This window comes from Hippocampus guttulatus, chromosome 2, assembly GCF_054856545.1.
Source record: "Hippocampus guttulatus isolate MCC_2025c chromosome 2, RoL_Hgut_1.0, whole genome shotgun sequence".
NCBI lineage: Eukaryota > Metazoa > Chordata > Actinopteri > Syngnathiformes > Syngnathidae > Hippocampus > Hippocampus guttulatus.
In genome coordinates this window covers 31,279,217-31,306,626 of record NC_141262.1, presented here as the reverse complement: position 1 = coordinate 31,306,626, position 27,410 = coordinate 31,279,217, and the positions used below count along the sequence as shown (strand labels likewise).

At 43.3% G+C, this 27,410-nt stretch overlaps 1 protein-coding gene across 5 annotated transcripts in view; it reads left to right on the top strand.

The window, feature by feature from the left end:
- atrx (ATRX chromatin remodeler) overlaps positions 1-27,410 on the top strand; it is a 48,875-nt gene that overhangs the window by 6,168 nt on the left and 15,297 nt on the right. Inside the window, exons 6-30 of one of the 5 annotated variants that reach the window (XM_086105667.1) lie at positions 3,052-3,161; positions 3,256-3,323; positions 3,415-4,301; positions 4,425-5,393; positions 5,485-5,557; positions 7,058-7,203; positions 7,281-7,451; positions 7,541-7,655; positions 7,772-7,871; positions 8,906-9,082; positions 10,845-10,986; positions 18,841-18,950; positions 19,185-19,331; positions 19,413-19,590; positions 19,916-20,053; positions 20,125-20,300; positions 20,384-20,501; positions 21,455-21,585; positions 21,754-21,848; positions 21,969-22,108; positions 22,435-22,588; positions 22,723-22,823; positions 25,328-25,436; positions 25,521-25,698; positions 25,986-26,177. In XM_086105667.1, coding sequence (XP_085961793.1) covers positions 3,052-3,161; positions 3,256-3,323; positions 3,415-4,301; positions 4,425-5,393; positions 5,485-5,557; positions 7,058-7,203; positions 7,281-7,451; positions 7,541-7,655; positions 7,772-7,871; positions 8,906-9,082; positions 10,845-10,986; positions 18,841-18,950; positions 19,185-19,331; positions 19,413-19,590; positions 19,916-20,053; positions 20,125-20,300; positions 20,384-20,501; positions 21,455-21,585; positions 21,754-21,848; positions 21,969-22,108; positions 22,435-22,588; positions 22,723-22,823; positions 25,328-25,436; positions 25,521-25,698; positions 25,986-26,177 — 4,925 coding nt within the window. Of the gene's footprint in view, positions 1-3,051; positions 3,162-3,255; positions 3,324-3,414; positions 5,394-5,484; positions 5,558-7,057; positions 7,204-7,280; positions 7,452-7,540; positions 7,656-7,771; positions 7,872-8,905; positions 9,083-10,844; positions 10,987-18,840; positions 18,951-19,184; positions 19,332-19,412; positions 19,591-19,915; positions 20,054-20,124; positions 20,301-20,383; positions 20,502-21,454; positions 21,586-21,753; positions 21,849-21,968; positions 22,109-22,434; positions 22,589-22,722; positions 22,824-23,804; positions 24,699-25,327; positions 25,437-25,520; positions 25,699-25,985; positions 26,178-27,410 lie in introns of those variants that run through there. The other 4 variants (XM_086105665.1, XM_086105666.1, XM_086105664.1 and 1 more) reach the window with 4 other exon arrangements.

Here is a 27,410-nt window from a genome sequence, read left to right as displayed (position 1 = left end):
CAGAAAATCAAGCTCGGGGCTGTGGTGAGTTGTCATTTTCATGCACTTTGAATTTGCGTTGTATCGTATTTTGAAGGCATTAAACATTACCATAGCAATCAGTGTTGCGGCCAGATTAGACACTCCTTGTGTTTATTATTATATTTCGAAAACACCACAGTTTTCATGCAGCTCATACTATATTCTTTTGTTGTATTAACCCGCCACATCTTAAATGCCGGTCCCTGAAAATATTGTTTGACATAAACCGGTCCGTGGGGCAAAAAAGGTTGGGGACCCCTGATCTATGAAACCATGGCAATGGTCATATATCTTCAGGTTCTTAACATTTGTTTCTGTTGACATTTGAATGAAGATAACATCGGTTTAATTGAAATGCGACTGAAAATATTGTATCTGTATTTTGTTGGTCCATTACAGGTAAAAAAAAAAAACCCCACCAGTGATTATTCTGCACTATTCTCACTTTTGGATTACACATTTTGGTGTGACTGTGTTTGGCCCGAATACAGCTCACAAGGGTCGCAGGGCGTGCTGGAGCCTACCAGCACGTCCTGCGACCCTCGTGAGAATAAGCGTCTCAGAAAATGGATGGATGTGTTTTGGTTTGGGTTATTGGTTATGTCAGTTGCTATCGTGTTTTATGCTGTCATCTTTATTTCTTGTGGGATCGAGCATGGCCTGATGTCTCGCAGTATTTCTGCAATCGAGAGACCTGCTCTCGATTGTTACTTTGTAGTTTTAAGTATAAATACATTTACTTTTTTATTTCCATCTATTGTCTGCTTCTGGGTCCAAATGCTGTTCCTCACGTGACAGTACGTTCTAACCTGTCATTGACCCAGCAGATTTCGCCACAATTTCCCAAGCACTCCACACTCAGGGATGGAGATGGGCACTGATCACCGCGGCTTTATTTTTTTAAAACACCCGTTTTGATAAGCTTTCACCTTTCATTGTTTTTCTTAATGGTCTTGTCAGTACTTACTCAGATTAATTTTCGATTGATCTTGGCTCTCTGAACATTATTCTGCACCTTCTAACTCTCTGACTGACAATAAACTTAATGTGTTCATCTAAAATGCATGTTGACAATCAGAGGGGAGCCATCGAGCCCAACTGCAACAGCATGCGCAATCTGACTCCTTTCTGTGCCAATGTAGTACTACCACATTATACATAGTATTATTTAAAAACTGTATAGTTTTTATAATGTTACTTTGATGTGTGGAATTGCTATTTGTGAAATGGTGGTGCCAGCTCACTGTCCCAGCCCCACCTCCTCCGGCTTCCAAATCGCACTGTCACCGGCTTGGGAGCATGGGCCGTGAAGTCAGCGGTTTTGAAGGCTCAGAGTAGTGAGGTTTAAATAACGTTAAACTCACACAATGCAAGTTGGTGTCATTGACATTGGGTTAGCATTGTTGCTGCAAAGGTAGCAGCCATTTACATTGGGTTAGCTTTGTTGCTACAAATGTTGCAGCTGAACGTTTCACTCTGGGCATGACTAATATATTTACACTCAATGCATCCATCACACTAACTTAAAAGTTTGGTGATTCTAAGTTTTAGTGGTGGCGGCACAGTCATCAACTGGTTAGCATGTCGACCTCACAGTGCAGAGGTGCAGTGTTTGATTCCGGCTCTGGCCGTGCCTGCGTGGGTTTTGTCCGGGTACTCCAGTTTCCTCCCACATTCCCAAATAAAACATGCATGGCAGGTGAATGGAACAATTCTGTCCATTACCATGGTAATCAAGCACAGCAGTAAATGCCGACTTCATGCACCCCGTTGTATATCTCTCTACCGTGCTGGTCCCCTGCTCTATCGTGTGGTTCACCGGGATGGCGAAAGTGAGCGGCACCTCATCCATGTTGGTGATATGGTTGGGCTAGATGTTTTGTCTGCAACCTTCTTGTATTTCAAAATGCGAAGTATGCTTGTTGCTCATCACTTTTTGTAGTCCAAATGGATATGTGGGATTGGTTGAGACAACAGTTGGTAATGGAAGCCAAGTGAGGCCGGCAGAGCAGCAGAATCAAGGTGTAGAATCTCCAAGATATCGTCTTTATTGAACGTAAAGCAGAACATTACACTTTTTACTGCAGTAGGAGCGGAAGATGGCCAGCTTTTCCTGGTAATCCGCCGAATGTTGCTGCGCGACGGTTGTCCTTGCTCGGAATGGATAGATGGCGTTTCATAAAACTGAAGCACGAAGCACCATGGATTAGTTGATCTTGAATTCTCTCGCGGTTGCTTGATTCTCATGGTCCTCTGCGTAACTGATAGCTTGCAGTTTCTTCATATCCCATTTTTGGGAGATGTTTTACATGATGCACATACTGGGGGCTTGCCTTTAGAGTCCTCTTTCACGCCTGCCCTTCCCACTGTAACGTCCGCATCTTGTCCTCAGTTACGTCAGCAGCGTGTCGTCACATCAGTCAGTCAAGGGGACCCCTCATTGAAGTCACACAACAGCGTACACAACCCCTGCTCCGATTGACTGAAAATTTGAGATTGTGTTGTGTCATCACTATCAACAAGTACAGCTAGTTCTATTAAAATCTAAATCTGTTTTTATGTGATTTGGCATGGAATGACCCCATATGGGATTGGGCATGGCCTTATGCCACTGTGTTTAAGATGGAGTTGCTTAGTGACAGGTTGTCAGAACGTCAAGCTTTCTTCCATGCCTCCTAAATCGAGCCCTGCTGTCTGTTGTTACTTTTTGTGCATTTAGACTTTTACTTTTCCACTTCCGTGTCCTGTCTGCTTCTGTATCCAAATTCTGTTCATGTGACATGTTTGTTCTTAACTTAACATAGCGTTCTGTGTTTTTTTTTATGCCTTACTTGTTGTACCATGTTTGGCTCTTGACTTAGTTTTATGATGACACTTTGACCTATGCAGATTTGAATTTCTATTATTTTTGTTGGGGAAATTTATTTTTGACTTGAAAAAAAGTGTTTTGAAAAAATCCACAGTGTCGGTGGAATTTTTATTTTTTTAATGTTTCAAATAAAAAAAGGAAATAAGAGTGCTTGCCCACAGATGACACGCTGCAACGGAAGATAAACTGCACAGCCTGTGGAAAGCAAGTTAACCAGTTTCAGCGAAACTCTGTACATCAGCACCCTGCTCTTAAAGTGCTTATTTGCAAGGTACACCCATGTTTTTAAAGTAATTGTATGTATATTATTTTTGACCACCATTTCATTTGATACAGCCTTGTCTATGATATCTCCTTTCTTCTAGTCATGTTACAAGTATTACACAAGTGATGACATCAGTAGAGATGCCGATGGAATGGACGAGCAGTGCAGGTAAGACATATCAGTGTAGCTAAAACCATTTAGTGTAGTTGTGTCGTAGTAGTAGAGTAAATCAAGCATATTCCAATCCTCTACTTAAAAGGTGGTGTGCTGAAGGGGGAAAACTCATCTGCTGCGACTACTGCAACAACGCCTTCTGCAAGAAGTGTATCCTTCGCAACCTGGGCAGAAGAGAGTTATCAGTCATCACTGATGAGAACTCCAAGTGGCACTGCTATGTGTGCAGGCGCGAACCTCTCCAGGACCTGATCTCCAAGTGTAACGGCATCATGGCAAAGATTGACAATGAGAAAACCAAGCAGCGCAAATCCAGCAAAGGCGAGGAACACAAGAGCAAGACATGTAATAGCAGTGAAGTCAAAGAGCACAAAGTAGTTGTAAATGGGAAGGAACACACAGACGGCTCAGGGACCATAACATTCTCATACAAAAAACTGACGATACCCAAAGAACTCTTAAAGAAAGCAAAAAAGTTGGTTGAAACCACAACTGGTTTGAACAATACATTCATCCAGTTTGTGCAGCAAGCTGCTGCAGAGCAGGATGACAAGTCTGTCAGGTACAGGCATTTGAAAGCATTCAAGGCGGTGCTTTCTGATTTGAAAAAAGCCCACACTGCTCTGGAGGAGGCCTTGGAACCAGAGTTCAGAAGTATGGAGCTACAGAATGGCGAAAAGGGGCAACGGCAAGTCCGAAAAAGCAGGAATGCGGTGCATCCTGTGCTGAAGACTGAAGATGATGAGCTAGAGGAGGCGGACGAAACTGAGACCTCAGATGCGGTACAAGATCTGAATGAAGAGCACGATGAGGAGCCAGTGACACACAGTAAGTCTCAGGAGGGGCATGCTGACCAGCATGATGTAAAGCAGCGTGTTGAGCCGGAGAAGGAGCAAGCTGAGCCTCTGTGCAACAAACTGGGTGGCGCGCCGGACGAGGCAACGGAAAAGGAACCGCACAAGGAACCAGTTGGTAAAGGCAACCAAACAGAAGATTTAACCAAACGTGTTGTTAAAGCAGCAGTTTGTGATGGTGAGCTGCTGTCCCCTGGTGAAACATCACTTGATCATGACATTATGTCTGTTCCTCCTTCAGTTCCCGAGGAGCTTTTTCAGATGGTGGAAAGTCTTGCCGATCCCCACATGCTGGCTCATACTGCTCCGACTTCGGCCACAGACACAGATGCAAAACTGAATGGGCGCCCCCAACAGAAAGTGAAGAACCTCATTGTTAAACTGACTCCGGTGCCAGTTGTGAGGACAAGTCGGTCAAAGTCCTCCAGGTCCAAAAACAAAGAACAAGATGAGGAAAGTGGTGGTTGTGGTACAGGAAATGAACCAGCCAGCCCTCCACCCAATCGGCACCCCAGTAGACTGAAGACCACTCCCCTGAGGAAGCAAGTCGGTAAAAAGAGCCTTGAGGACTCCTCCGAATCTGAGCAGGAGTCAGAGAAGGAAAAGGTTGCAAAGTCCAAGTCCTCCAAGAAATCGAGTAAGACTAAGAAAGAAGACAAGAAGAAGATTAAAACTTCGTTGTCAGAGAAAGATGCAAAAGACTCAGATTCAGATGGGGTTCCTGACATGTTGCTGGAAGAGGTGGCAGAATACAACAGTAGCAATGAGGAGAAAGAAATTCCAAGTTCCAAGAAACATTTATTTAAAGAGAAACCTTCAGCAGGTACAGAGAAAAAATCCAAACGCAAGAGGAAGTCCGAAGGCTCAGAGTCTGATGTGGAAAGTAAAGGCAAGAAGGCATCAAAGAAGAAAAAACAAAATGTCTCTGACACTTCCGACTCTGATCAAGACATAACGAGAACAGCCAAGAGGCGATCAAGCCGCGTGACAAAACAAGATGAAGTAAAGGACAAAGACAAGCCTGAAAAGAAGGCTGTGGCTGTAAAAAGATCGTATGAGAAGAAGCGCAAAGGAAAGAGCTCAACAGCGGTCTCAAAGGTGGAGTTGTCCTCCAGCGATGATGAGGAAGAGCAGCAGGCTGATGAGGACTCTGGAGATGACAATGACCAACAGACGTTCAACCCTCTGATGGAAGACCGTCCGCTGGGAGGTAATATCACTTCACAGCATTGTAAGCAAATTCACACACTAATTACTTGCTTGCGCTTGACTTAATGGTACTTGTGCACAATCTTGTCAAGGTGATGAAATGCCTGTCAAAGAAGAAGCCCCTCAAATGGGTGACGATGACGATGATGATGATCCTGAGAACAGGTACCGGCATCATGAACACTTTGCTAAATGTAGAGGTGGGCGTTCTACAAAATGTTGCTGGTCTGGCAGCAGCTTGTGTACCCGTCAGTCATCTTCAGTGTGTCGTTTTCTTTTTCAAGCCGAACCAAAATTTAATTGTCAGTCCATCGTGTTATTTTAACGGTGTTTCCGTCTTCCCTTCCGTCAGTAAATTTCACCGATCAGTCATAGTCCAACAGATGAAAACTCCAACCTGATTAAAGTGGTGAATGGTGTGCGCTATCAGTGTAGCTCAGTGGTTCTTAACCTGGGTTTGATTGAACCTGAGGGGTTCGGTGAATCAATCTCAGGGGTTCAACGGCCATGGAGGTTAAGGCACATCCGACTCAACATGTCAATTAGTTATGACACGCCCACATGGCCATCGCTGGCAGGTTTATTTTGTGCACAGTTTAAAAAAAAACATATGCTTGTGTCTTGAAAGTTTTTTCCTGTTTTTAATAAATGCGTTTGTCTTGAATTTGTAAAAAAAAAAAATATATATATATATATATCAGATTTTTATTTTTCACGAATGAAGGATTCGGTGAATGTGCATATGACTGGTTGAGTTCGGTACCTCTAACAAGGTTAAGAACCACTGGTGTAACTACATCATATGGTGGCTGCCCAAACACGAACATAACTCGCATATATTTCACATACACTTATTTGCCAATCTGTCTATCCAACTGGTGGCAGCCTGCAACTCCTAAAATGCCAAATGTTTTAATTTAATGTTTAAAATAGCTAACCTTAACTCGGCTAGTCACAATAATAACTACATCGACTAGGCGTTCGATGAGGAAAAAATGGACACACAATTTTTTTCAGACTCCGATAAATGTTAATTTACATGCATGCTTGTTTGAGGGCATGTTGTGCGTATTGTTTAGATTGGTTAGAAAACAACTTCTCTTGAGCAAAGGTATCTATTTTTCATTACAAAAATCTCAAGGGTAAAACAGCAAATAAAAATGTGAAAAAATTAATACTGTCCTGAAATAATGGTCTTGTCTATTCTTCATTTAGTCACTATTTTACTCAAGTGCACTTCAGAAAGATGAGCTTTGATCATTTTTCCTCTCACTATATCAGTGGGGGGAAAAAAACTATAGTATCATTCAATATGATAGTTTGTGGGGAAATATATTATCTGGAAAAATGTTTTCGTGACAGGCCTAATCATAATTCAGGTCCACATTGCGGCCGAGGGTAAAATCCAATCCAAGTGTCTTGCACACCTACTCCTGCTTGTTCTTTTTCTCCTCCTCCTCTTCCTCATTCTCCCACTTCTCCTTGTTGGGTCATTCGTGAATTACGTTTTTTTTGGTGCATACAGCCACCTGCTGTACAGAAAGCGTAAAAATGCTTCCATATATATTGTCAATGGAAGCAATCCTACTTGTATTCAACCCAGTCAACTGTGTGCGTGCGTATGTGTATGAAATATTAATAATTCTTCTTTTCCTTGTTTTTTAGATTCGCAAAGAAAATGCTTCTCGCCCAGATTAAGTCAAGCTTTTCCTCCGGGGCTGAGAGCTCCTCAGAAAATGAAAGCGAGGACGTGAAGGAGAAGCTCTCCAAAAAAGTTAAAAAAGAGGAAGATGACAACGAGGAACAGCAAAGTAGAGTGAATTCGATGACAGGAACGTTTGTGTTTTTTCTTTATTTTTCTCTTGTTACCGATTGTGTTCTCGTTCAGCAGTTGAGAATTCAGAAGACTCCGGGTCTGATGTAGAGGTGAAAAAGAGTTGTCGCCGGCACAAGTTGCTTCGTCACAAGCTCTCGCTCAGTGAGGCAGAGTCCGATGATGACAAAGAAGACAATGCAGAAAAGACCACGGTTGCCAAGAAGAAGAGAGAAAAGAAGAAAGGTTCATACTCAAGTTGCTCGTCAGTAATTGTGAGCTCAGTATTTGCTTTCCGTGAGAACAGTGAGTAACTTCTGGTTTCTGTCTGGAAGTGGACAGTGACGATTCGGCGGATTCTGACTTCAAGAAGTTAGAATCCAGTGCAGAGTCGATGATGAGCGAAGTACTCAGTGCGTCGGACAATGATGAGAAGCGTCGAAAGACGAGGTGAGAAATCCAAATTCTCTCTGGAAACAATCGGATTCCACTGCTACTGATGCTCGACGCTTGACTCTGCTGGCTTTTGGCCTTGCTGAGAGACCAATTCTATTGTGAATCTGTAGATCTTCGAAGAAGAAGGATGACGAGAAGCAGAAAGGTCAGAAACAGCCAAAGAAGAAGAGACGCAGGATAAAAGTACAGGATTCCTCCAGCAATGAGAAGGTGAAATATATACAGTGCTTCATATAAATGAGTGTACATCAGCAGAATTGTTGGAAAGCCAAATGTTTTCTTGAGTCATTATTTTCTTTGGCATATTATAGAAAACAACTTCCAGGTTTTAAGTTAGTGAAACCCAGAGCCGCTTGCCATGCCGCCTCCAAGCTGTATACAGACCAAATTACAAATAAACTAGTTGTAGTTCTGATGGAAAATAGACAAACTCAATGTTATCATGTTTAAGTTGAAGTTTCATTTTATTATATGCTAGATTGTCCTCGAACGCGTACGTTCTCACAGCTTGTACACAGTGGAGCACACAGAAAAAAAGGCCAACTTGAGGTGAATGGAGCCACGGCGCCTATTAACTGATAATATGACAGGATGTGCTTCAGCACGATAAGATGTCCATGAGCAAGTTACAGTTGTCTCAATTCATGCGAAATCTACCCATTGAATTAACATTCATTGTTTGTACCGGGAGATGTTTTGGCCTCCAGGTGTCTACCAAGGGGCGTATCGGTGGGCTGGGCTGAGAAGCGCGACATGCAAATAAGGAGGACTGTTTTTTCTGATATGATATTTGTAATTTGCATAACCTGTGAAGAAAAGTGTTCAGCGGGGTTGCGAAGGTGGGGTTTTCGATCCGAGAGGCTCAAACACAGTTTGTGCTGCCTTCGAGGTACTTCACCCCCTTGCTGATCAGCAAAAGGCAATCTGTTCCTGAGTCGAGTCGAGTCTTTTCATCCAAAGTTCAAACTGTCCGGGTGAATTCCCTGACAAGTTCTGAAGAGTCCAAAGTGCAAGAACTTTAGAGACCAACTTGATGAACCTTAGCAACTTCAATCATGCATGACTCACAAAATGCAAAATAATGTATCCCTGTAGTGTGTAATATGGATTACAGAGGTCACATATTAATCGGGGGACTTGCAGGGTACTGATCAAAGGGGTAGCCCTTTTCTACAGCCTCCCATCCCCCTTCCCCCCCGAAGGGCGGAAGATCTGAGAGCTTAACTTAATGTTCATTTCCACAGAGTGGAGAGGAAGAAGGAGACGACCCAGATGGAGAAGAACGCAAAGGGCGCAAAAAGATCCGCAAAATCCTCAAGGATGACAAGCTGAGGACAGAGACACGGGATGCTCTGAAAGAAGAGGAGGATAGGAGGAAACGTATAGCAGAAAGAGAGGAGCTGAGGAAGAAACTCAGAGAGGTAAAAATCAAGTCTTGAGATTGTCAGTTTAATTTGATGGCGTGAATTTCAGCACACATCATGGCTTGGTTAATAATAATACTATCCAGATCATATTTGAGTCCTTTTGCATGGATTTTGTTGATGAGGATAGGTTGAACAAGTGTTTATTTTTATTTTGTTTATTTTTAGTTCCTTTTCTCTACATAAATGGAACTTGAAACCATGTTTCATTGTCCAAACTAGATTACAAAAAGTGTGGATTAGTGTTGCACCAAGTACTGTACCAGTACCAATATTGTAGCGCCGGGTGCCCAACCTTTTCAAGCAATGATCGTGATTCCCACGCGCGACCTATTTCCGCACGTGCATGCAAACAGACATGCATACGTGCGCATACACACATTTGCCAGAATGAGCAACAGTCATAATGGCTCCTAACATCAACGAAACGGAAAAATGAAGTGTAGGTACAATATTTTCTGAAAAGGAAATCACCGCCTACATTAGTAGAGACCTGACGCTGAGGCGCGGGACTTTTTGCTGTGTGTTAAGTGCAGAAACTATACTATGTTCGTATGCCGTTTTAAAATGTTTCTGGCGCTCCAGATTCTCATTCTTTGCCAGTCCCACCAGTGAATTGTCCAGGAAACAAACTATAAATGAAAATAATAATCATATAAAAAAATGATATATCGCAACAACTCTGATCATAAGCTGCAATTGCCAACCGCTGACCAAGAACAACATCCGGTGATTCAGATCATGCGCCGCCGTAGTTCAAAGTTGACCTCCTTTTTATATATTTTTTATTTTTCAAATAGATCTTTTGTGAAATGGAAACTTTTTGTCTTCCGCCATTTCCCCTACACCCCTCCGCGATCGACTTGTGACCAGTCCACGAACTACCGGTTGATCCTGATCGACGGACTGTGTTGAGCTGTCAAAAATGACACAACAACATAGTTTCCACATAACCTTACTTAGGTACCGGAAATGTTATTTATTGTGAGTGTCAAAGCGAGTGGATCACACGCACATAACGCGTGCCATATGACAGATTGATGCGTCTACTTAAATATTTGTCTTATTCTTCGTAATATACTCAATCTTTGTGGTTCGTCTATAAATACAGTGCAAGTGTGAAATACACTTGCACAGAAAAAACTCGGTCGATGCATTCAATGTTAACTACAAATATCTAAAAATGGTCTTTCCCACAATCTATAAAGGCTGACCTTTGTGAAAGAGAATGATGAGGTGAAATCATTTTGCTCTTTTACTTAGGTAAGTACAATCAATGGTCGATCTTGTCATTTGTGTTACAGTTCTTAATCAAATCACCAGGCTTGCATCTTCTATTCTACATGTTTTCCCAGTATTAGCGGTTGGAATTACAAATATTAAGTCAGATTTTCTACTGCCCGAACCACTAAATAATCGCAAAGCTTTTGGTGTCGGTAGTAAGTTCATGTTTTTCAAAATGTACTTTTTGTTTTCTCAAAAGTATTCTTATTAGTATGCTAACAGTAATTTTGTAAATTAATTCAAATAAAACAATTTTGACATTGTTTAGCTGTAAGCTATTATATCAATGCTTTTTACCTTTGTTTTGAGTTTTTTGCCGTGGTGCCGCTTCAATATTGGTGTCGAGGTATTTGATGCGGTTATAGTATCAAGGTCAAAATTTTGGTGTCGTGACACCACAAGTGTAGTTGCACTTAAGATTTATTTTCTTTTGAACAATGCTTTTGTAAAATAAAGTGGCATTTTTTGTTTTCAGACAATTGTGGTGGAAGAGTCTTCCCAAGTGACGTGTCCCATTACCACAAAGCTGGTTCTAGATGAAAATGAAGAGACCAAAGAGCCACTGGTGCAGGTGCACAGGAACCTTGTCACCAAACTCAAACCTCACCAGGTTGATGGTAAGGGCAAGACAAAGCAAGCGGGGATAGGCCTAATAAATCCAAATGGCTGTGTTTTGTTTTTATTGTTGTTATTATTATTATTGTTATTAATAATAATAATAATAAATCATGTTGGTGATCAAATTAGACAGGAAAAATCACATTGGCAAGCACTTTTCCAAGTAAAACAAAAACTAACATGTTTGTATAACTTAAATCGTCTGTCCATTTTTTGAGCACAAATGTGGGCCTTAAGCACAAAGTATGCACATGCTTGGGCTATCAATAAAGACTAGAGGCCTAATGGATTTCACTACTTGGCAGTGACCAGTAAAGTGTGGAGAGCAGTGGTTTCCAAACTTAAATAGTGGTGATATAATTTAGACTGGCAGGCCGGTAGTCGAGTGATTAGCACGTCGACTTCACAGTGCAGAGGTACCGGGTTCAATTCCAGCTCCGGCCTTCCTGTGCGGAGTTTGCATGTTCTCCTCATACTTGCATGGGTTTTCTCCGGGTCCACCGGTTTCCTCCCACATTCCAAAAACATGCATGGCCGGCTGATTGAACACTCCAAGTTGTCCCTAGGTGTGAATGTGGGCATGGATGGTTGTTCGTCTCTGTGTGCCCTGCGATTGGCTGGCAACCGATTCAGGGTGTCCCCCGCCTACTGCCCGAAGACAGCTGGGATAGGCTCCAGCACCCCCCACGACCTAGTGAGGGTAAAGTGGTTCAGAAAATGAATGAATAATTTAGACCCAACTAAAAGGCCTGCTGAAGAAACAGAAATCTGCAGGCAAAGTTTTCCTGTGCACTTGAATGTATTGATGTAACAATCACAATCACAGTGCGGCGGCGATAAGTGGTGCTAATTAGTGATGGGAAGGACGCGCCGGTAAACTGTGACTTGCTACGCATTGCCGAGCAATGCACCGAGCGGAAAAGAAGGAGCAGCAACAGCAAAGTCAACATTTCTCTTGTGTGAAGCTTTCCCACATTTGACAGAAAAGAACAGAGCGAAACATGGTGACAGCGCGTGTGTAGAAATTGGCAACGTGAAGAGGGGGTTGGACGAAACGCTAGCTCATTAGCACGGAAGCTAGCTAACTGCGGACGTTAGCACAGAAGCTAACTGGAACAGCCGCTACGCAGCTGGAACCCACCACCAGAGACCAACCAGCCGAACGCCAGCGAGCGTGAGAAAGCCGGGAGGCAGCTAGCCAGCGAGCGTGAGGGAGCCAGCAAACCCACTTGCCACGACAGCAACACCCAGCAGCAAGCCCACTGGACACGTCACCAACTAGCATACAACCGCCTAGCAACGAGACCCGGCGAAATGCCAAACAGAAGCAAGACACAAAGCAGGACGAGGACTTACTGACCCTCACTCAAGTAAACGAATTACTCCAGCAACAAAAAGAGCTTTTTATGGCGCTCTTGCAACAACAACAGAAAATTTCAAAGGATTTGTCAAGATGATAAAAGACTCAACAAACTCACGACTTGACACTTTTACCAGGGAAGTCCAAGAAATGAAAACCAGCATCAACTTTACCCAAAAAGAGGTAGACGGCATTAAAAAAATCTAATCTGTCAAACTGGCCATTCCAAAGACATGCAAACAAAAATCTACAAAATATGTGACAGCATGCTAGTATTAACAGACAAGATGGACTACTTGGAGGGACAGTCAAGAAGAAACAACTTGGTAATTGATGGAATTGAGGAAACACCGGGAGAAACGTGGACTGAAACGGAGGAAAAAGTTCAAAAAATCCTCAAGGAGAAGCTGCTGATACAGGGGCAAATTGAGGTGGAGAAAGCTCACCGCACAGGAAGACAAGAACCTGGGAGACCTCGACCGAGGCCAGTTGTGTTGAAATTTCAAAAATACAAGGACAGAACTCGGATCCTACAAAAAGCAAAATACTTAAAAGGCTCCAACATCTACATCAACGAAGACTTTACAGATGCCGTACGACAAAAAAGAAAAGAGCTCCTCCCAAAATTAAAAGCTGCACGTGACAGAGGGGAAACTGCCTACTTAAGACATGACAAACTTATCGTCCACCCCAGCACCAGTACTCCAACACAACAGGCTCGAGTTCAACACCATCAAGCAGCATACTGAGAACTGTTCACCACCCGATGACAAAAACTCTGACCCTACTGAAGCAGGAAATTCACAAACCTAAAAACATGAACTTCCAACCCTTTGATGACCCTTCCAACCCTTTGATGACTTCCAACCCTACTGACCACAAGTCATTTGACCCTGAGACCAACTTGGACCCGGACAACAACTTCTTCAAGACCGACCGACCGCGAGGGAGCCAGCAACGACCGCAGGGGAGCCAGCAACCGCGAGGGAGCCGGGAGACAACCAGCCAGCGACCACCGCGAGGGAGTCAGTGACGACCACAAGGGAGCCAGAGACGACCACAAGGGAGCCAGCGACGACCGCGAGGGAGCCGGGAGACAACCAGCCAGCGACCACCGCGAGGGAGTCAGTGACGACCACAAGGGAGCCAGAGACGACCGAGACGAAGCCAGCGACGATCACAAGGGAGCCAGCGACGACCGCGAGGGAACCGGGAGACACCCAGCCAGCCAGCGAGCCTGAGGGAGCCGCGAGACAACCAGCCAGCGAGAGTGAGAGAGCCAGGAGGCAGCCAGCCAGCGAGCGTGAGTTTGTTTGCAGTTTGCAACAGCCTTCACCCTGGGCGGGTTGAACCGGCTTCTTCCTTGGAGCGCACGACATCCCTGATCATGGCGGCCCAAGCGCGGCGGTCCTGTGCCAGGTCAACCGACAGCTTCAGCCAGTCCTGGTTCCACCGTCTCAGACCCACCACCTGGGGGCCGGAAAGGTACGCGAGGTCTTCTTTCATCGTGGTGATCCAGGTCTTGACTTGTCCACCACGCCGCTTGCGCCAGGCTGGCAAAGGAGCAGACACTGCGACATCTCGGCCGACCCTCACACCCTCAAAGCCATGGAGAGCGACTGTTGGTTGTTGGTAGGCCCATCGTTGCTCCAGGGTGCGACGCAAGCTAAAGATCTGGTCTACACATCCCCTTCCGGGGCGAAAGCCACCCTGAGTTGGGCGAGTCCGGTGGTCACGGGCCATCTGGAAGCGTTTCAACAGAAGGATGACGAATGCTTTTGCAGCCACATCAAGAAGGCTAATGCCTCTGTAGTTGGCGCACAGCTTCTTGTCTCCCTTCTTGAAAAGGGGTATTAACACTGCTTCGCTCCAGTCATCCGGGATGGTCTCGGACGTCCACACGGCGTTGTAGACGCGATGAAGCCAAGCGAGCGTGAGTGAGTCGGCGACGACCGCAAGGAAGCCAGCGACCACGAGGGAGCCGGGAGACGTCCAGCCAGCACCCGCGAGGGAGCCAGCGATGACAGCGAGGGAGCCCCCAACGACAGCGAGGGAGCCAGCGACGACCGCGTGGGAGCAGGAAATTTACATACCAAAAACATGGACTTCCAACCCTTTGAAGATACTGACCATAAGCCATTCGACCCCGAGAACAATTTGGACCCGGACAATAACTTCTTCAAGAACAAAAAAAGGGTAACAAACTCTGACTATTACCTGGACGAACAATTCAACACTAATATAAAATTGGAAAATGCACTTTCAGTAATACACTTAAACAGTAGAAGTCTCTATAAAACCTTCACAAAAATCAAAGAATACCTGACTAAATTCAATAAATTTAAAATAATTGCCATATCAGAAACTTGGCTTGACGATGATAAAAGAAGTGAAATGGAAATAGAAGGATATGAAATGTTTGCAACTAATAGGGAAAACAAAAACGGAGGGGGGGTTGCAATATATGTAGACAAAGCACTTAAATGCAGTAAAATCGAGAGATTGACAAGCACAATAGAAAACCTAATGGAATGTCTAACTATTGAAATACATAATGAAAAGGCACTAAATATCATACGTCATAGGACACCAGGATCATGTATTGACACATTCAATAAAAAACTAACAGATGTGCTCAGCTACTACAACGATAAGAAAACACAAATAATGTGTGGTGACTTTAACATTGACTTATTAAACCCAAATGGACACAAAAAAACAACTGACTTTATAAATACTATGTACAGCAACGGCCTTTTCGCAGTAATCCTGAAACCTAGTAGAATAACAGTTGACACGGCCACATTAATAGATAACATATTTATAAATAAGGTTGATCATTAAATGGAAAGTGGACTTCTCATTAATGACATAAGTGACCATCAACCTGTCTTTGCAGTTTTTCACAATTATTTTGATAGAAAAACAAAGTCAACGACTCACATATCTGAAATAAGACTAAGAACCCAACGCTCCATCGATGCTTTTAAGCAAGACCGAGGTCTGCTCAAACGAAGACCCAAATACAGCGTTTGAAGTATTTCAGTCTACCATAATCTCCTTATATGATAAACATTTTCCATTAACTAAAGTCTTCAAAAAGTATAAAGACCCAAGTAAGCCATGGATAACAAAAGGCATAGAAAACGCATGTAAAAAGAAAAACAATTAAAATTGAGAACTGAAGAAGGAGAAAAAAATATAAGACCTATAAAAATAAACTAGTAAATATTATAAGAACCAGTAAGAGAGACCATTATCATGCACTATCCATCCATCCATTTTCCGAACCGCTTGATCCTCACTAGGGTCGCGGGAGGTGCTGGAGCCTATCCCAGCCGTCTTCGGGCAGTAGGCGGGGGACACCCTGAATCAGTTGCCAGCCAATCGCAGGGCACACAGAGACGAACAACCATCCACGCCCACACTCACACCTAGGGACAATTCAGAGCGTCCAATCAACCTGCCATGCATGTTTTTGGAATGTGGGAGGAAACCGGAGCACCCGGAGAAAACCCACGCAGGCCCGGGGAGAACATGCAAACTCCACACAGGGAGGCCGCAGCTGGAATTGAACCCGGCACATCTGCACTGTGAAGCCGACGTGCTAACCACTGGACTACCGGGCCGCCCTTATCATGCACTATTGGAGCAGAATAAAAGTAACACACAAGAAATATGGAAAACATTTAATCAAGTAATCAGAAATAGTCCTAAAAAAGTGGATTATCCAGAGTATTTTCTCAAAGGCAAAAATACTATTCTTGAAAAAACTACAGAAATAGCAACTGAATTTAATGAGTGCTTTGTCAACATCAGCAGTAACCTAGCAAAACGAATTCCTGATCCAACAAACTTGATTGAAATAGATAGATACATAGAAAAAAAAACTCCTCCACGATGTTCCTTACTGCTGTAAAGAAAAGAAGTATCAAATATTGTAAAAACTTTTAAAAATAAAAAGTCAACTGATTGCTTTGATATTCATTCATTCATTTATCTTCCGAACCGCTTCATCCTCACGAGGGTCGCGGGGGTGCTGGAGCCTATCCCAGCTGTCTTCGGGCAGTAGGCGGGGGACACCCCGAATTGATAGCCAGCCAATCGCAGGGCACACAGAGACGAACAAGCATGCACGCCCTCACTCACACCAAGGGACAATTTAGAGTGATCAATCAGCCTGCCATGCATGTTTTTGGAATGTGGGAGGACACCGGAGTACCCAGAGAAAACCCACGCAGGCCCGGGGAGAACATGCAAACTCCACACAGGGAGGCCGGAGCTGGAATTGAGCCCGGTACCTCTGCACTGTGAAGTCGACGTGCTAACCACTGGACTACCTGGCCGCCCTTGCTTTGATATTGATATGACAATAATAAAACAGATTATAGAATATGTAGTGCGACCTTTCACGCACATATGCAACCTGTCATTCAAAGCTAGTATCTTTCCATCACAAATGAAAATTGCTAAAGTTATTCCAATTTCTGAAAGTGGAGAAAGACATTTGTTTACAAATTATAGACCAATATCACTACTACCACAATTTTCAAAAATATTAGAAAAACAATTTTCTCGCAGACTTGATAGCTTTATACAAAAGCATGCGCTGTTAAGTGAGAATCAATATGGCTTCAGGGAAAAACGGACCACCTCAATGGCAGTTATGGAGTTTGTGGAAGCAATAGCCACTAATATAGACAACAAAGAATTTACTGTTGGGATTTTCCTAGATCTAAAAAAAGCTTTTGACACAATAGATCACAGTATATTATTGAAAAAGCTAGAAAGATATGGCATTAGAGGTGTATCTTATAAATGGATAAAAGGTTATTTAGAAAACAGATATCAGTATGTGCAGCTCAACAATAAAAAAAAAAGCGAATCAACTGAAAATCACTCATGGAGTTCCTCGGGTCAGTGCTTGGTCCAAAACTATTCATCTTATATATAAATGATATCTGCAAGGTCTCAAAACAATTTAAATGTGTCCTATTTGCTGATGATACAACTTTCTACTGTTCTGGAAGAAATCTGAAACAGCTCCTGACAACCATAGAAAACGAATTAAACAAATTAAAAAACTGGTTCGACAGAAATAAATTGTCACTTAAATTGAAAAAATCGAAGTTAATTGTTTTTTGGCACAAGACCAATCAAACACCAAGCTAAAATTATGGTAAACTCGATTGAGATAGAAAGAGCGTATGAAACCAAGTTTCTCGGATTAGTAATAGACTCAAAAGTATGTTGGAAGCCACATATCGATAACGTAAAAAGAAAAATAGCCAAAATCATAGGGATCCTCTACAAAACCAAGGATGTGCTAAATAAGAGATCTTTGTACACATTCTACTCTTCATTATTATTACCATATATGCCCTACTGTGTAGAAATATGGGGAAATGCCTGTAAAACAAACACACTCCCTATTCTAAAACTACAAAAAAAAGCAATTCGAATTATTAATAGATCAAAATATACGGAACCCACAAATCCACTATTTATCAAATTAAATACGATGAGATTTTATGACCTGGTTGACTTTAAAATTGCCCAATTAATGTACAAAGCACACAATAACCTGCTCTGCCAAAACATTCTGAAGTTTTTCGAAATTGGAGAAAGCAGCTATGATTTAAGAGGTACCAACTTATTCCAAAAACTCAAAAGAAGAACAAACATCAAGCAAAGAAGTGTATCTGTCAAAGGTGTAATCTGTGGAATAATTTCGAAACAGACCTGAAAATGAGTAAATCGCTTGCCGAGTTCAAAAACAAATTCAAAAAAATAGTTCAAACAACCTACATCAATCAGAGTTAGTGATAAATTCTTTACATTAAATATAATAATAAATCAGAACTAAATTGATAAATAGAGAAAGGTATTGCAATATCCATTATGAATACAAGAGAAAATTGACACAAGAGCGCCAGGGTGTGTATGGATAAAATCCCGATACAAACCAAAAGTTGTAAAAATATCACGGTTAAGGGTAAAGCCTGAGCCTTAATGGAGACTTCTTACTTTCTTTTCTGATTGATATAAAAATGATCTATTAGATATAAACACTTAACACGGGGTAGGACTAGATACGTTTTTTACTTCTTCCTACTCCCTTGAACATAATAGCGGTGTTGAATGATGACTGATTTCTCTTTCCTTTTTACTATTTTACTTACCTTTCTGTCAAATTATTACTGTATATGTTTTATGTTCAATAAACAAACGAAGCGATGTTGAGTCCACATTGTCAGACTTTCATGTTTTTGTTTTTTCTTTGAGTTATACAAAGAATAAGGCCCGGGTTAATTGTTGAAAATTGTTTTAACTTACTTACAGCGGCACTGGAAAGAAGTCATTTTAAATTTATGTAAATAGATTCGAATTAGTACATAAATAATTTGTACAAAATTTAGTCAGAATTTGAAGTGTTGCCAAAAACAAGTTTTTGATAATTTGAGAAGCTCTTTCATCTTTGTCATGTTTCCAGGGGTGCAGTTCATGTGGGATTGTTGCTGTGAGTCCGTGAAGAAGATTAAGAAGTCACTCGGCTCTGGTTGCATCCTTGCCCACTGTATGGGTCTGGGAAAAACACTACAGGTAAGGAGACAAGCTGTGAACAAGTTAGAAGTGTATGGACACAGAGCATCTCAGGTTACACTGCTCCAGTGCAGCATCAATTGTTGATTGGGATCAATGCAAAATTCATAGTAAATATGATTTTAATTAATCATCTTTTTGTGTATTATGTTTAACTAGATTTTGGATGACAGTCCTACACAATTGATTTGTCATTGAAACTTGTTAACTGTAGTTCTCCTTTGTCCCCTGTAGGTGGTAACATTTCTTCATACTTTGCTACTTTGTGAGAAGCTCAACTTCTCAACGGCACTGGTGGTTTGTCCCCTCAACACGGTCCTTAATTGGGTCAACGAGTTTGAGAAATGGCAAGAGGGAATGAAAGACGATGAGTGTTTAGAGGTAATTATTTGCTTTGGCAGCTGTTCGCCACCGAACCTTACTTTTGGAGGATTAACCGGTGATCCGTGTTGTATTAAACAGGTGACAGAGCTGGCCACAGTAAAGAGGCCCCAGGAACGAGCGGTTGCCCTCCAGCAGTGGCAAGATATGGGTGGTATTATGATCATTGGCTATGAGATGTACCGAAACCTGACACAGGGAAGGAACACCAAGAGTAAGAAGCTGAAAGAGACATTCCAGAAGACTCTGGTAGACCCAGGTTGGTCATGCAGTATTATAGCGCGCGCGCGCACACACACACACACACACACACACATATATATTGCCCAAACTAACTCTTAATTTATAAATTACTATATATACTGCAACAGTGTTATTTTTACTATATTGTTATAATTATTAAAAACTGATGTGCTGCAGAAAAAACGATGGCAGGTTTGGAATCAATACAAAAAAATTAATCAAAGTTTTAATTGCTTCTCATATAAAAAATGTTGACCAGTGCAATTAAAAATAGTTGAATAGTATACAGGTCCCATTTAACATCGGATTTTCCTTTGGTTTTCGCTTTACTCTGCCTTCAGGTCCCGACTTGGTGATTTGTGATGAAGGTCACATCTTAAAGAATGAGGCATCGGCTGTGTCCAAAGCCATGAACTCCATCAGGACGAGGAGGAGGGTTGTGCTGACTGGAACTCCGCTTCAAAATAACCTCATTGAATGTAAGCCTGCCGACAATACTTGAATTTCGATCCGAAAATGACTATTCCTAATTCTCATGTCCCCTTATCAGATCACTGCATGGTGAACTTCATTAAGGAAAATTTGCTTGGCTCAGTTAAAGAGTTCCGCAATCGCTTCATCAACCCCATTCAGAATGGGCAGTGTGCTGACTCTACAATGCAAGATGTCCGCATCATGAAGAAAAGGGCTCACATCTTGTACGAGATGTTGGCTGGATGTGTTCAGGTAACACGTACTGCCCTCTGATTGATAGAAGACAATCTGTCCTCACATCGGTGGTGCTAAAAGTATCTTTTTGCTTTTCCCAGAGGAAAGATTACACAGCACTCACTAAATTCCTGCCTCCCAAGCACGAGTATGTGTTGTCCATCAGAGTAACTCCACTCCAGTGTAAACTCTACAGATACTACTTGGAGCACTTTACGGGTGAGATGCAAGCCGCATGGAAACATTTTTTAATTTTTTAGCGCAGATCCATTTGATTTGTCCCCTGACTTTGACAACAGAATAATGTTGTTTGGGGTTATTTGCAGCATGATGTCTAGGGCCTGCTAAGATCACATTTAAGGTAACTCCTAGAAAAGATTAAAGCTAATAAATTAATATCGACGTGTACTAGCAATATGCATAAATATTGATGAGCCTGGATCCATTCAAAGTGCTACTGTCACCGGATGACATTATTGGAATTCTTTTTCTTTTTTTTTTAACTCCAGAGTTCTCTCTGCTCTCACTTTTCTATGCATCTTTGATAAGTTGTTTAGTAGACTTTCCTGTGTGCATGTGCGTGCGCATTTAAGTGTGGCAGCTGGCAGAGTGCCGCAAGCAGTGTTAAAGCCAGGTTTCCCACGTCTCTCTAATGAAGAGCTCTGGGAGGGTTGTGGGGGGTGATGTTAGGGGCATAAAGGAAAGGGAAAGACATTGAGGTGGTTGAGGGGAATATCAAATTTTTTGCAGAAAAAATGAAAACAAAGAGGTGGAGGATTGGCAATTACGAAGGACTAATAGGGCCAGAGGGGGTTGTTGCTGTGTGCTGTGGTTCATTAGCAGCAGTGTTGCCCACGGGGTAACGTGCTGATGTTGTGACTCTGACTGCTGACCTCCACCATCGTGTCTTTGCCCCCACCCTCAGACCACCAGGCAGTCTGCAAGGGTCGAACATTTCTTCCATTAGTGCTGTTTCCATAGCCCAAAATAGTTGATATTGGTGCTGCCACCACAAAGTTTGTACTGAGGGGATTTTGCCCTCTGACGATATATGCACGTTTCAGTCATAAATTAGACCCCTCTACGTGTTCTGCACAACATTTTCTGTATCGAGAGACGAGGCTTCAGCCTGACATGTTCACATGCATCTCATCCTCTCTTTCCTGTTGCAGGTGTGGGGAATGCTTTGGAGGGGGGCCGAGGCCGCGCAGGGACCAAACTCTTCCAGGATTTCCAGATGCTCAGCAGAATCTGGACCCATCCCTGGTGCCTTCAGCTGGATTACATCAGCAAGGAAAACAGGGTAGGTATGGGAAGATGAAACGAAACCTCGCTATTGCGCTGTACAGGAAATATGAAAGTGATGATCATCCACTTTTTTGAAAAACAAAATGTGCATTTGCATCGATTCCGCTTCAAAGCTTCATCTATCTGTATTTGGTACCCCTCATCCGACTCCTCTCTCTTTCAGGGTTTCTTTGACGAAGACAGCATGGAGGAATTCATCGCCTCAGAGTCCGAAGAGTCATCCCTTAGTCTGAGCTCAGAGGATGAGAAGCAAAAAAAGTAAAGATTCCGATTCTCCGTGTTGAACATTTATAAAACCAGAGACACATTTGTACTCCCCCTGTTATTCCATCTGCTACTCTCGCTGACCCTGTGTCCTCCACTGTCCCTCCTTAATAGGAAAAAGAAGAAAGGCAAGGGAAGAAAGAAGGGATCTGATGACTCTGATAGCGATGATGTGGAAGTCATAAAGGAGTGGAACACCAGTTCCCGAGGCAGGAATGGAGAGGGGCGAAACAGGGCTGAGCCTGTAGAAGAGCGTACGTTTGAAGCCCCGAAAACAGCTTTTCATGTTCTATTTGAATGTAATTGAGCTTGACAACCAATGCGGACAAAATGTGACGATAAACAATAAGGCCAGATGTGGCTTCACAGCTTGTAGGCCTGTCGACACTGTACAAGATGAGGGCATTCACTCTTATATTGTGTCCAAATTGCAGATCTCTCAAGAAATTTACATTGGGTAATTCATGTCACAATAATGATGAGATTGTTGTGTTTATGAGCATTGTTTGTTGGATAGTTAATTGTTGTGGTGAGGGCTGTGTACAGACTTAAGACTCATTTGTGCTTCTCTGTTGCAAAGAAGCTCAACCTTCTGGCTCGGCACCAGGGAGCCCCACCGCTGACTGGCACAAGGAGTTTGTCACTGAGGCTGATGCTGAAATCATGGATCACTCAGGAAAAATTACGGTGCTCTTTGAGATCCTGCGTATGGCAGAGGAAGTGGAAGATAAAGTGTAAGAATGTCTGCGCTCTGAGAATATGCACACATCTCTGGAATGTGCTGTTTGTGTGTGTCTGGTGTGTAGTGTAATGGGATAGCGTTTTGAAAAGTAAATTGACACCATGGAATCTTTGTGCCCATCCACAGGTTGGTGTTTAGTCAGTCTCTTATCTCTTTGGACCTGATTGAGGATTTCCTGGAGCTGTCTTGCAGAGCTGCAGATGAAGACAAGATCTCACCATACAAAGGTAGGCTTTATACTTCCATCCCACATGTTCTTTTATTTAAGAAGTTGTCATTTGGCTCTCTTGTGAGGCTGTTAATTACTTGACTGAATGATCGAACCCTGTATTTGCCTGTGATCAGTTTCCCTCTGAATGTTTTGTTTGTCATGCTGCTCTTAGTCATGATGTGCTAACCTGGCCAAGTATCAGGTACTGATTTATGTGGCACTTTATGGGCTTTGCCTGGTGCCCCCAAAATTCATTCATTCATTTATTAATTTGGGGGTGGGAGGGGTGCTGATACAAAAACATGCCGGCATTACCTTTTGGGTAATAATTTTCCATGCTTTCCCTGAAGCAAGCCCACATTTAGCACGTAGTCTTGTCCACATATTTAGCCTTTTAGCGCGCACACACATACATAGATACATACGTACATACATCAGAATCAGAATCATCTTTATTGGCCAAGTATGTAGAACACACAAGGAATTTGTCTCCGGTATAACACGCTGCATTAGTATCATCGTAAACAACAAATCATTGAACCATTTTAGAGTAACCAGTAGCAGTATTTGTAGTACAAGAAGAGTGACTACGTCAGTGACTGTTTAAGGAGTTAATGGCTAGAGGGAAGAATCTGTTTAAGTCTCTACTGGATTTGGTGCGCATGGATCTGTAGCGTCTGCCTGAGGGGAGTAGCTGGAAAAGGTGGTGGGCAGGGTGCGGGGGATCCAGGAGGATTTTCCGTGCCCTTGTCTTGATTCTTGCAGTGTGCAAGTCCTCAAGAGTGGGTAGGGCGGTGCCAACGATTTTTTCCGCCGTCCTAACTGTCCGTTGAAGTCGGATTTTGTCCTTTTTTGTGGCGGCCCCAAACCAAACCGTGATGGAAGAACACAGGATTGATTCGATGACTGCCTTGTAGAACTGTCGTAGCACCTCCTGTGGCAGGCCATGCTTCCTCAGCAGCCTCAGGAAGTACATCCTCTGCCGGGCCCTTTTCAGGATGGAGATGGTGTTGACTTCCCACTTCATGTCCTGGGAGACTGTGATTCCCAGGAACTTGAAGGTCTCGACGGTTGACACAGGGCAGTTGGATAGTGTGAGGGGCAACTGTGGAGAAGAATGTTTCCTGAAGTCCACGATCATCTCTACAGTCTTGAGCGTGTTCAGCCCGAGGTTGTGTCGGCTGCACCAGAGCTCCAGCTGCTCCACTTGTTGGCGGTACGCAGACTCGTCGCCGTCTTTGATGAGACCGATGACTGTGGTGTCGTCTGCGAACTTTATGAGTTTGACAGCTGGATCTGTTGAGGTGCAATCGTTTGTGTAGAGAGAGAAGAGCAGTGGAGAGAGGACACATCCCTGTGGGGCTCCAGTGCTGGTGGTGCGTATTGATGATGTTGTTGCTCCCAGTCTCACCTGTTGTGTCCGTCCCGTCAGGAAGCTGAGGATCCACTGGCAGATCGTAGGGGACACACCGAGGTGGAGAAGTTTGGGGGTGAGGAGTTCCGGGATGATGGTGTTGAACGCAGAGCTGAAATCCACAAACAGAATCCTTGCATAGGTCCCTGTGCTGTCGAGGTGCTCGAGGATGTAGTGCAGACCTATGTTGACTGCGTCTTCCACAGACCTGTTTGCCCGGTAGGCAAACTGGAGAGGGTCCAGCAGGGGTCCGGTGACGTTCTTTAGGTGGTTCAGCACAAGGCGTTCAAAGGACTTCATGACCACAGACGTCAGGGCGACAGGCCTATAGTCGTTCAGTTCCGATGTTGCCGATTTCTTGGGAACTGGGATGATGGTAGACTGTTTGAAGCAGGATGGGACCTCACACAGCTCCAGAGATCTGTTGAAGATTTGTGTGAAGACCGGAGCCAGCTGGTCAGCGCAGACTTTCAGGCAGGAGGGGGACACTTTGTCGGGCCCCGCAGCTTTCTTGATCTTCTGCTGCTTGAAGAGCCGTCTCACGTCCTGTTCGTGGATCTGTAGTGGAGAAAAAGAGGGTGGAGGGGTAGATAGAGTAGTTTCTGGTAGAGGTGGGTGTGTGTGGGAAATGGGGGTGTCCTTTTCAAATCGGCAGAAAAACATGTTTAATTCATTAGCAAGACCCTTATTGTTCACTGTTTGGGGGGATGGCATTCTATAGTTAGTGATTGCTTTCAGGCCATTCCATACAGATGCAGAGTCGTTAGCAGAGAACTGGTTTTTCAGCCTCTCTGCATAGCTTCTCTTATAGAAACATGGCGCCACTAATGTAAGGTCACAATTCCTAATTAAACTTCAGCAGCTGTTTTTACTTTGAGTTTGAAAATGATTAGACCTTGACTTTTTATTCCACCAAAAATATTTGCTCAAGGGTTTGTAATTTGTAATGAAAAGATCACAGTACTCTAATTGGAAACACGCTGAACTGTGCTCATGAAGGCTAGCGAGGACTGGCCTAGTTGATGGTGACATGTTGTTGGAGGTTCTTCAGCAGTTTGATGGTGACATTGAATAGCATGTTTCTTCACTCTCGTGTGTCTGTGAAGGTGAGGGCAAGTGGTTCAGGAACATTGACTACTATCGCCTGGATGGCTCCACCAACGCCACCACCAGGAAGAAGTGGGCTGAGGAGTTTAATGACCCGAACAACACAAGGTGATGATTTGTTCTAAATGTCTGTAATGAAGCAAATCAGACATCGTTTTTGTAATTCTTTTTCTGCCTTCCAAACCATTCCAGAGGTCGTTTGTTCCTCATTTCCACACGAGCTGGCTCCCTTGGGATCAACCTGGTGGCGTCCAACAGAGTCATTATCTTTGATGCCTCTTGGAATCCTTCATTTGATATCCAGAGTATATTCAGGGTGTATCGCTTTGGCCAGCTGAAGACAGTCTTTGTCTACAGGTTCTTGGCACAGGTGATCTTGGCACGATGTTTGTTTGTTTTTGTGTTATTGTGCATTGAGCAGCCAGCAGATATTCTAAAACTGTGCTGGCCAAACATGGTAACAGCAGAAAAAGACCTGATGCACATCTCCATGGATTAATTAACTTTTGTCTGGTGATGAAACTGTACTGATTCTGTACCTTTGTAAGCTTAGTTTTACTTGTAGTGCCAAATTGAAACTTGCACACTATTTTAACTTTTTGGAGCCCTCCAAGTTATATTCATTGGACATTCTTTCCTCTCATATTCTCCTCTCAGGGCACAATGGAAGAGAAAATTTACGACCGGCAGGTTACCAAACAGTCTTTGTCATACCGAGTGGTGGACCAGCAGCAGATTGAAAGGCACTTTACTATGAACGAGCTGGCGGAGCTCTACACCTTTGAGCCTGATATGCTGGACGATCCCTCAGAGAAGAAGAGCAAGAAAGCCACACCAATGCTCCCCAAGGTAAATCGGTGATATACCAGTCCTATACGTCGCACTCATGTGCCAGACCAGTCTACTAATAAATTTAGACTAAGGGTGCCCAACCTTTTTTGGCCAAAGATCTACTTTTCCATCAACCAACCCCCCGCGAATGACCCGTTATCACACACACACACGCGCGCGCGCGCATATGCACGCACTTACTCACGCATGCCCGGCCGGATAAGCAATAGCCATAATGGCCCCTAAGATGAACGAAATAGAAAAATAAACTAGACGCAAAAGTTTGGGAAAATCAAATCTCTATCTACCTTACTAGAGACCTGAGACGAGGCATGGGACGCACTTTTGCAGCATGTTAACAGTCGTAGCTCACCTGTACCGTTTTAAAATGCTTCTCCCAGCCTCCAGATTCCCATTCTTTGCCCGTGCCCTCGGTGAATTGTACTTGAAACAATCTTGAAATGAGAATAATAACAACAATAAAAGATATAGCGCAACAGCTCTGATCGCAAGCTGCAATTCCAGACTGCTCACCGCTAACAACTTCCGGTGATGCAGGCCACACGCCACCGTAGGTTAAAGGTGACCTGCTTTTTTATTTGATTTGATTTTTGTAATACTTTTTGTGAAAGTGAGACTTATAGGATGCTACGGGTGCGGTGTGCACTGACTCAAAAATATATCATATGAATAACACAGACACACAAATGTTTTGGGTCGCCCCCGCCCTCCTCCGATCTACCGGTCGATCGCAATCGACGTATTGGGCACCCCTATCTAGACTAACTCAGATGTGTCATTAGGTCTTTATGGTGTTCTTTATTTATTTAGGTCCAACAAGCTGCCGAGCCATTACTAATACAGTATCTGTGTTTTCAGTGCTCCTCTGTCGGTCAAGTGTTTATTCATACTTTATCTTCGATTTATTTATTTTTTTTAAATCCTAAAACGTCAGTTTCAGTAAATGATAGATGTGAATGTGAAAGTGGGTGCTTGTGTGTTTAAATTGTGCCATGTTAGCTACCAGTCAGTATGTACTCCAATGTGATAAAGTGTGACTACTACGATACAATTGATCACATTTGATGGGCTGAGCAAAGTTTTTACTGCCACACATAAGACAAGAGGTTAGGTCTTGCGTTGTAACTGTTGTTTGCCATTGCTGGAGTTCAGGCCATATTACTTGTTTGTGGTTCTTCAGAGATGTTGCATTGCCCTCACAGGAGTTCTGCAACACTCTCTCTGCCCGCT